General features: G+C 38.6%; 1 protein-coding gene across 1 annotated transcript; it reads right to left on the reverse strand.

The window, feature by feature from the left end:
- Nucleotides 1–1931: 1931 nt before the first annotated feature.
- LOC107864667 (guanine nucleotide-binding protein subunit gamma 1) lies at nt 1932–10718 on the reverse strand. The gene is made up of 4 exons (XM_016711104.2): nt 10068–10718; nt 2731–2783; nt 2464–2508; nt 1932–2389 (listed from the first exon to the last, which is right to left on the reverse strand). Exons 1-4 carry the CDS (start codon nt 10182–10184, stop codon nt 2305–2307), a joined length of 300 nt encoding a protein of 99 aa, XP_016566590.2. The 5' UTR covers nt 10185–10718; the 3' UTR covers nt 1932–2304.

A 10718-nucleotide genomic window follows, 5' to 3' on the forward strand; every position in this document is an offset into this window, starting at 1 on the left:
CGGGCTAAAACAGCATTTCTGAAGACTTTGGGACTTACAGACACAAAGCTGGATTTTTGCCATAATACATTAACCTAGTGCAATTAGGTTATGTGTTTCATCATTCTATTTGGATTATAATTTTGTAACCTTACCCTAGTACAATTGGGTCAAGGATTTCATTAGTATATTAGGATTTGGTTATTTATTTTATTAGTTTAGTAGGAGTAGGATAGGAGTATTATAAATACCCTATCATGTTAGAGATTTTGGAGAAAGGGGGGGGGAGACATTCTGACAATTCATTCATCTCCTTACAATTAAGACATCTTCCTACAACCCATTCTCAATTCTTCATTCTTCTACTCTTAAATTCCACAACAAGAGAATCGTTACTTGCTACGGAATCACTAAAACCACACGCCAAACACCTACTATTCACGCCATCCACCATGCAAAACGTGATATCCTTCGCATTCATGGGTAACTAAATCTCTTAGTTGGGGTTATGGAAGCCGAATGAGTTACTATCTATAGCTATGAGTTTGTGAGTTCAAGACAAGTATATTGCTTATATCATTATTCTCTTCATCTTAAATCTACATTCTTTGCGGTTCAAACACAAGAACACGCCATTCTAACATCTAACCTGTTCGAGAGAAAGGTTATTTGTCTAGAAAAGAAGACGCATAGACCAACGCCAGTCTAACATCTGACTTGTTCGAGAGAAAAGTTATTTGTCTGGAAAAGAGATAATGTCAAGGTAGTAGGACACCCTTTCCTATTAAAAAGCTAGTGCCGTACCTGGACTAACTTCTTGGAGAATTCGTACCGTTAGTCACGCTTTAAGCTCGAGAGAGTTAAAGTGAAATAGTCCTTGTTTAGGTCGAGAGACGCTTGGATTTACCATCGACTACAATTCTCTATAAGCAATTACATGTCAAGACTCTACACACTCATAGCCAATAGAGACGTATACCTCAGAAGGTGGACATAACCCCAACGCCTCAATTCTCATTGTTTACAACACACGTGACAATCTCTCTTTATTTTGCTATTTTCAGTTCTTACATTCTTGTTTTGGTTACATACTACAATCCCCCCTTTCCTACGAGACTTGCACTAAAAGTCTAGTAATTTCTCTTGCTTGTTGGCCAAGCTATTCTCTGTGGGATCGATACCCAACCCAGGTTGGGTTCTATATTTGCTAACGACCGCTTTACACTCCCACGAGAGCTGTAGATTGAGCGTTATCAATATCGAGTAAAGATTTAAAAGTGAGATCGCCTAAAGAGCAAGAATTAGTAGAATTGCCCTTGAACAACTTTCCTAAGAGTTACAAGAACCCTAGATTTTGAGAAGAAGAGAGAAAAGAGAAGTTAACTGATATTTCTTAATCCACAAAAACTGCCTTCAATTAAGAATGCAATTGTTGCTTATAACTTTCACTTAACAGCTCCAACAACTTTAAGTAACTCCCTCTATCACGTGCTAGTCATGTGACTATTTAATTCCTAATTACAATTGATTAAATTGAAAAGAAAATTACAAAAATCACTAGAGTTGTAACACCGACGTTGACGTGACACATAAATAATTTTGAACGTGTGTCGATCATTTTAAAAAGTTAGAGTGTTCAACTGACATAATGGAGATGAGTTGAGGTGTTTAAATGTGCATACTCAATGTTAGAGTGCTTACTTGTTAACTGCGGCCAAGTTTGGGTGTCTGCTACTGTCATGAAGAAGAAATTGAAGTCTGATTCTTGAATTATGCAAGCTTCTGCATTATTCTTACAGAGGCCTCTATGAGCCAAAATGAGATGGGATTACATTAAAATAAAGAAGCAAACCACATCCATAGAAAGTGGAGAAACACTATTTCTTCTCGAGGTAAACCCACATTGATTGGCTATATATGAATCCTCCAACAAACAAACAAACAACTATGCCTTAGTCACAAACAAGTTGGATTGGCTATATGAATCCTCAGTACTTCATTTGAGCTCAACTCATCTCAAGCTCAAAAATCAATGTTTGAACAAATAACAGTTGTTCCTGATAGAAGCAGACAGGCGTTATGAATCATTTCTAACCACAACAGAATACTTGTCATTATGATGTTAAAATAGAAAACTGTCATCTGCACAATGCTAGCTGACCTAGCAATAAAGATTAGAATCTTGAATTTCAACTCTTAAGGGATATAATGTCATTTTCTGCACATAAGACTTCTTTCTATATTAGGCAACAGACTGAGAATGCCAACTTCAGCTTCCTCTCCAATCAGTGAAACTTCCAAAATCAGCCAAGTATTATCACAAATTCACAATATCCAGCATCTGCAACCTGATGCATCTTGTGGTCCTTCAAACCATCGATCCCAGGAAGGATTTGTTGGACCATGTGTTCTGATGGAAAAATAATCATAAAATTAGCAAATACAACACTCATGAGACTATGATAAAGCAAGAGTAGTTCTTACACTGGTAGTAATGGATCAGGATTTGTTTCCACATTACTTAGCATCCTAAGTCCATGTAAGAGAATCAAGTTAGATAACCATATCATGCACTGAACAGAATGCAGGTCATCTAATTAATGCTTTTGAGCAAGTCATGCAACAAAAAGGGTCTGCACGATCAGCTCTGCCACCACCTGCACTCCCCAGATACTCAGGAAGGAAGGATGGCGGTGATCCATGGTCTCGAGGCTTTACAGGTATCACTGAATATATTATATTCATACTTACTCCTTGCAAGTGGCGGATGCCTTTTCCATTTTGTCAAGCAATTCAAGTTCTTCCTGCACATGTTACTTCATCAGCAAATTTGTAAAATATGTACTATTGGTAAACTACAGAAGAAAGGTTTAATAAGCAAGTAACAGTTTGCCCCAGGGCTTTGGTCTAGTTGCAAGAGAATTAGCGCACGTCACAAGTTTGAACCTACAACAGACAAAATTCTGGTACTTCAGGGCAGAAGGGTAGACATAAGGACTCATTATCAATTGAGTTTTGAACCAACACTCCACTAGCCCTCGTGGACTTGCCGGTTATGAAAACTAAAATAAAACAAAATAACAATCAACAAAAAGTGGATACATCATATCTGATGTTGACACATGAAAAGCAAATGTGATCAACCATGCCTAGACTTGTGCCCTTGCAAAGAAGATTGGGTTGCATATAATCGAAACCATGGCAGCTGTTAAACTAAGGGCCAGCTGTGTGTGCATCAGACAGAACAGACGAACAACAACGTTCAATTACATTTGAACTAACTCAAAGAAGGAAGGCCCTGGGAATGAAGGATAACATCAAAATGAGCTGAAGGACATTCCATTACTATACATCATTATTCACAGTAGACCTTGTGCAGGTCAGTTTCTGGGTATCGTATAATATGTTCCAGGATGTAGACTTAAGAAATTTGCTATAATATAGTGGAACGAAAAAATTGTAATTACTACAGTTCAAATTGTAACCCGTGATCGCATCCGTAGCACATATCTTTTTTCCTTTTTAACAAATAAAGAGTATTTGATGTTACACCATGTTGGTCTCAAATGTACAAGTATAACACAGTACATGTTAAGCCTCCCCAGAAGTCTTGGCCTATCACCTATACAGGCAGGACATGTTGCTACCAAGTATTAACAAAATTAAGTCTGCCAATACTGGATGAAGAGTTAAAAGTATTTGTTATTATTTATCAGCCAAACTAGAGATGCTCAAACCCAGCGAAGTGGTTGCGCGAATCTCATTCGGTGCACAAGCATTCATCAAAACAACAAAGAAGTATATCGAGTGCCATGTATGACTGAAAGCACTTGTAGTTTCCTATCAGCACTGCTACTCACATATGTAATATTTTAGGTTACTTAATGATCAGCAGCTATCAACTGATCAAGTCTGGTTTACAGAACTCAGGTCTCATATAGTGAAAAAATCAGTGACTGCAATGTTCAACACTGCATCACATTCTTCCCTCATTAATGTTCTGGAGTCTTAAGAGAGCCCGAGATTAATTAGTCTTGGATCTAATCAGGTTATATGGAATCAGTAATTCCTTGCTCGAAGCCCATCTCTTAGTAATTTAAATCAGCTCGTATCCTAACCACTTATTTCTAGATAGTAGAGACCATTCCACAGATCATCTAAAATTATATGTTACAATGTGGACATCACATATCTAGAGCATGCGAGGCAAGTACCCAATTTAATAGAGAAAGGTTTGATTCTCCCATTAAAAGAGTGTAAAAAGATATACTAAGAAGGTCATGCCATTTCTAACACTAAGATACCCAGTGTAATCCCACAAGTGGGGTCTTGCGAGGGCAGTGTGCAGCCTGGCCCCTACCTTGTAAAGGTAGAGACTAGAGAGGTTGTTTCTCATACACCCTCAGCTCAAGTAAAACATATCACAAATCAAACAGTACCGAAGAAACCATGCTGAAAACAGTTAAGAAGAGAGCAAGTAGCAACAACAAATAATATGATAATTGAAGCAAAATTCACGCCATTCCTAGTTTTCTAGTAATATGTGATATTTTAGTCGTATAAATGACTGATCACTGTAAATGAGCTTGCTTTCACAGATATGTAAAAAAAAAAAAAAAAGGCAGCCCGATGCACTAAAGCAACCGCTATGTGCGGTGTCCGGGGAAGGGCCCCACCACAAGGGTGTATTGTACGCAACGTTACCTTGCATTTCTGCCAGAGACTGTTTCCAAGGCTTGAACCCGTGACCTCCTGGTCACATGGCAGCAACTTTACCAGTTACTCCAAGGCTCCCCTTCAAAAACAAGAAATAATAAAGTGCTTTGTTAAGGTTCGAACTCTGATCACTTAGGTAGAATGCAGGGGCCTTAGCCAATGGCACAACTCACTCTTCTTAAATAAAAAACCACCCCAACAAGGTTTGAACTTGGGACGCCCCTTTAGTGGAGAACCTTAAGGTCAACCTAATATGCGAGTCGGCAAAAACATGGGAAAAAATATATTTTGAAGAATTCACATGCATATGCAAAGAAATTGTAATATTGTATATATGTGCTGCTTAATTGATATGTTTGATACTAATAAGCATTTTTCATAAAGAGGTTGTCATGATTCATTCAGGCGAAGACTTTCAGTCGCCATTATTTTGTGGCTTCACTTATTAAGAGTGTTATCTGAACTTTTGCAGTAAGGACAAAACATCCTTTTCTCTCCTAGAAACTCCTTTTCATAAAGGTCATTTTAAGAATTCCTTTCCCAGGTCACATTGCATAAACCTTTGCTTGAACTGGTCGAAGTCCTTCGAAGTAACTCTACCCAATAAAATTCTTCCTGCTCAGGGGATAAAGCATTTTAGAATATAAAATAGAAATGACCAAGAGCTACTGTGTTTCTGTCGACATATTCTATTTGCCAAGTTTGATGTGTAAGATCATAGGGACCTAAAGATAACTTAGTAACTATGCACCAAGGCTAGGTCATATATTCATAAAGGTAACACCTTTTAGCTCAAAAAAACATCAGCATAAGTTCACATTTTATTTTTGATAATAGTGGTATCCTGGACAGATTGCACGCGCCACAACACCAGTACCTACACCCCCTACTGGTACAAATATTAGATACACCCCCAACAATGCTTAAGGAGACGTAAAAAAATCATCTGACCTTTTTTCCTATGCTGACATCTCGGTGCATTGTCTTTTCCACGTCTTTAACTAAATACCTCTTTTTGTAAGTCTAACTGAATACATTTTTCCCAATAGTGGATTACTAATTTCATCCCCAATATCACAAGTCTATTTGCTTTCATGGGATCCATGAATAATCATTTGACTCATGCAGCAAAATTGATAAGCTTGGATCAATTTCTAAAGAAAAAAGATTTTCTAAGGAGAAGATCCAAAATCAGTATAAATGAATGCACATCAAAATGCTATTTATGAGCGATAACTGAGCTCTCAAAGAACTAATGTTTAAAGGTTAGAGATATTTAAATTCAAATAATTACTCTCTACTTACTAATTTTTTTGACATCTAAACATGTTTGACACCATTTTGTTTTATGCATCTTTCACAATATTTCAGGAATTCAAATTGATTAAATGATTCAAATTTTCAACTTTGATATAATGTTTTTCTACTGAACTCAAAATCTTCTTCAGAAGCACTAATATACTAGAAGTCAAAATTAACATCTTATTTATGGTGTCCGATCAAATACTTCCATATATGAAGGGAAGAGAGAGAATATTATTTAGCCCTTTTCTCAGCCATAATGAAATGATGAAACGCCTGAAGCTAAGAACTAATGGAAAGAAGAAAAAGTATAAAAACAAAGATTCTCATAGCATGCTCAGAGAAGATCCTTGTATTTATCTATTTCCATATAATCCCACAATCATCAAAATTTGTCTGCTTCAGAAATCCTCACTAGAGACCCCCTACCAACATAAACTCTTCAAATATTTGCATTTACAATCTCGGAATCTCCTATCAATCAGTGGCGGACTGGCGGTCCCAAATATACTCCAGGGGTGTCTTCGCCAGAAAATTACACTGTATAGCTAGGTAAAAGAATTCTTTTTATAACAAGCAGAAGCGGATGAATAGGGAGGAGTATAAGTTAGCTAGGTAAGAGGCTAAGTTAGCGGTTACGGTGGCTAAGACAACAACTTTCGAGAGCTTGTATGCAGCTTTAGAGGTGAAAGGCGGAGATCAGAAGTTGTATAGGCTTGCCAAGGCTACGGAGCGGAGGGCACCTTGACCAAGTGAAGTGCATCAAGGGGGAGGATGGAAAAGTGTTGGTGGAGGATGCTCACATCAGGAGAAGGTGGCCATATTATTTCCATAGACTTCTGAACGATGAGGGGGACAAAGGTTTCGTGCTGGGGGAGTTGGAGCATTGAGATTGATTTATTGTAGGTATATCAAAGTTGAGGAGGTCAAGAGTGCTATTCGTAGGAAGCGTAGGGGTCGGTGCCACACCCGTGTCGACACAACATGGGTGTAAATGTGGGTGTGAGGATCCGTACCCAATCTGGTCAATCGATTTTGGTACTTTCACCAAAATCGACTGGGAAAGTCAAGACAGATTTAAGAAATTCTGTAATAAAAACAAAAGCTAATGTGAAATTGAAGAAAATGGAATACCTTGTATATAGAAATTGCAATGTTATTGTTTTTCCTTTTATCTCCTTTAGGATTTTCTTCTTGAAGAATATTTTCTCCTCAAATTTTCTACATAATATCTCATAATTTATATTTTATAACTCTATTTTAGATATTTAAATTATTTTTCACCGAATCCCCGCACCCGTATCCATCCCTAGATCCATATCCCCCATCTAGATCCGACATCTAGATCCGTACCCATATCGGACGCCCGCACCCGAGTCCAAGCAACTTAGATCAGCTGTCTAGAGAAAAAGGATAACTGCTAATGACTCGTTAAATACTATACCAATTACCAACAAAGTAACTTTTTGATTTCAGATGCTTAGAGAAAAGGGATCCCTGATAATGCCTCATTAGATACTGTACCAACTGTCTTTTTTCATATAGTTACAAATCAACATTCAAAAACCTTTAAGAAACAGAAATAGAAAGGCATCTCAAACAATAACATGTAATAATTCGCATTAAGTGCGGCAGTTTTTAGAACAAAGGTATATATATAATAAGCAAACTCTGAACCAGCTTTCAAAAACTACAACTGACTAGTGGATTCAAGCATCTAAATATGAATGAAGAGCTAAAGCTTAAATACGGCCCAGAATTGATGGTTGAAATTCAATACAGGGCTCCAATGAAACATCAGAGAGCGCTTTATGCCCCATTTTAAACAATATTCAAAAGCTCTCGTCAAAACTCCATGCCAAGTCCAAAACATACTCAAATAATTATTATTCAACTCTAACAACAACAACAACAACAAACCCAGTGTATTCCCACCTAGTGGGGTCTGGGGGGTAAGATGTACGCAGTCCATACCTCTACCTCTGATGAAGTAGAAAGGTTGTTTCCGAAAGACCCCCGGCTCAAGGCACGAGATACCACACAAACACATAGTAAAGCACAGAAGCAGATTACATAACATAAATACAGCACCCATAAGTAATATAAAACAGAGGAAAGCAGAGGAAAGCACACAGATTCGTAATAAAACATGGAACACGGAACACGGAATCATAACAGGAATAAAACCCCCACCACGTAATTCCCTACACTAGCGACCCAAACTGGCCCTAATCCTCTGCCGTAATTCGCGTCTTCCAGACCTTCCTATCTAGGGTCATGTCCTCGGTGAGCTGTAACTGTTCCATGTCCCGCCAAATCACCTCACCCCAGTACTTCTTCGGCCTACCCCTACCCCGCCTAAAACCATCCAACGCTAGCCTCTCACGCCTACGGACCGGGGCATCCATGCCCCTCCTCTTCACGTGTCCGAACCATCTCAATCGTGCTTCTCGCATCTTGCACTCCACTGAAGTCACACCAACCTTCTCCCGAATAGTCTCATTCCGAACTCTATCCCCTCTAGTCAGTCCACACATCCAGCGCAACATCCGCATTTCTGCCACCTTCATTTTTTGGATGTGGGAGTTCTTAACTGGCCAACACTCCGCTCCATACAGCAAGGCCGGACGGACTACCACCCTGTAGAATTTGCCTTTAAGCTTGGGCGGCACCTTCTTATCACACAGCACCCCCGACGCGAGTTTCCACTTCATCCATCCCGCCCCAATACGGTGCGAGACATCCTCGTCAATCTCACCGTTACTCTGGATCATGGACCCAAGATACTTGAACTTATCCCTCTTGCATACCTCCTGTGCTTCCAGCTTCACTACTACCTCATTCTCCCGCCTCACGTCATTAAACTTGCATTCCACATACTCTGTCTTGCTTCTGCTCACCCTGAACCCTTTAGACTCAAGAGTTTGCCTCCACACCTCTAATTTGTCATTCACACCCCCTCGAGTCTCATCTATCAGAACTATATCGTCTGCAAAAAGCATACACCACGGCACCTCCCCTTGAATGCGCCGCGTCAACACATCCATCACCAACGCAAACAAAAAGGGACTAAGAGTAGATCCCTGATGCAATCCTGTCAGGACAGTGAAATGCTCTGAGTCTCCTCCCGCCGTCCTCACCTGGGTTTTCGCTCCCTCATACATATCCTTAATTACTCTGATATATGCCTGCGGTACTCCACTCTCAAAACAATTAAAGATTTCACTTCAAAACTCAGAATTTTCCCCTACTACATCTAAAATGAAACGGAAGGGAACATATACTTCAGGCTTCCACAAATCAAGAACTTTAATCTGATATGAAACATGAAATAGCTCATTTTTTATGACAAGGGAACCCACGGCCGCTAATTCTTTTTGGATGCGCTGAGGGTGAACCTCGTTCCTGCGCAATAGCTCACAAACCACACAAGAACAGTAAACCGCACTAGGTAAGTCCATGCGACGAGATGAAATAGCGCATTAACACATTAATACAACTAAAGAGGGTAAAAAAAAACTCTCTTCAGAATTGAAGTAAAGAAAGCTCCTTTTTTTTATCAGTTGATGGTGAAGCCATTTCACAAATTAGCACATAGAACAATACTCCTCCCTTTTATTAACATCATTCGTTCATTCATTCCACCTGCACAATGTACCAATACAACACAAGACCCCCCTTGAAGAAAAATTCAAACTTTTCCTCATAGATAGCAAATTAATAACAACCATATTCAACTAACCAGAAAGAACAGTCAAAATTTCTAAGCAAAAAAAAGGACAGCCCGGTGCACTATTCCGAGGAAGAGCCGGACCACAAGCGTCTATTCTATGCAACCTTATCTCACATTTCTGCAAGAGGCTGTTTCCACGGCTTGACCCGTGACTACTCCAAAGGTTCCCCTTCAAAATTTCTAAGCAACAACGCCAAAAAGTCAAAAGACACATCAGAAAAATTCAAACTTCTCCTCATACATACCAAATTAACAACCATATTCAACTAACCACAAAAAACAATCAAAACTTCCAATCAACAAGACCAAAAAAAGTCAAAAGAGACATGAAACAAACCTCTAAAAAACGAGTTTCTTGTTCAAGTCTCTTCAATTCAGCAGATATCCTATGTTTCCCCCTTGTATCAGCTGCTGCCACAACCGATCTCACCTGTTCTGAACTCTCTGATTGCATTTCTCACAATTACTCAAACCCCAAATGCCAAAAGAATCAAAACACTTCAAAAACTAAAAACAAAAAACAAAAAACCTCATTTATACAAAAAAAAAAACAAGAAACCAAATCCCTAAAAGAATCAAAATCTTGTAAGTGAAGCTAAAGATTCTTGAACTATTCAAGACTAAAAAACAAAGAACCCCATTTAGAAAAAGAATCAAGAAAGCATACAATTTTCACTAAAAAACGAAAAAGACTTGATTTTGGGACAGTTCAAGAAACTAGAAAAAGGGTAGTAGAACAAGTTAAGGACAATTGAAGAGACAATGCAGAAAGTTGGGTTGCGGGGTGGTTGTGGGGTGGCTTACTTATGTTTTCTCGTTCTGGAAAGTGAATTGAAATGTTCCAAAGGATGATAGACAAAACAGAAAGAACAAAGAAGAAAGATTGAAACCAAAAAGAAAAAAGAAAACATTAAGGAAAGTTGGCTTTTTATGGTTTTTATATTGTTTTTTTCTTTTTGAATAATGAAAAAGTTGGTAATCTTTCACC

The sequence above is a fragment of the Capsicum annuum genome, chromosome 3, assembly GCF_002878395.1.
Source record: "Capsicum annuum cultivar UCD-10X-F1 chromosome 3, UCD10Xv1.1, whole genome shotgun sequence".
NCBI classification, from domain to species: Eukaryota; Viridiplantae; Streptophyta; class Magnoliopsida; order Solanales; family Solanaceae; genus Capsicum; species Capsicum annuum.

What these genes read in the sequence shown, in the direction of transcription:
- LOC107864667 (XM_016711104.2), bottom strand. Translation starts at nt 10,184, where the DNA reads ATGCAATCAGAGAGTTCAGAACAGGTGAGATCGGTTGTGGCAGCAGCT. An exon ending in GCATCCGCCACTTGCAAGGA is followed by an intron (nt 2,509 to 2,730) that starts GTAAGTATGAAT and finishes ACATGGACTTAG; the next exon opens with GATGCTAAGTAATGTGGAAA. An exon ending in CCTGATCCATTACTACCAGT is followed by an intron (nt 2,390 to 2,463) that starts GTAAGAACTACT and finishes TTTTTCCATCAG; the next exon opens with AACACATGGTCCAACAAATC.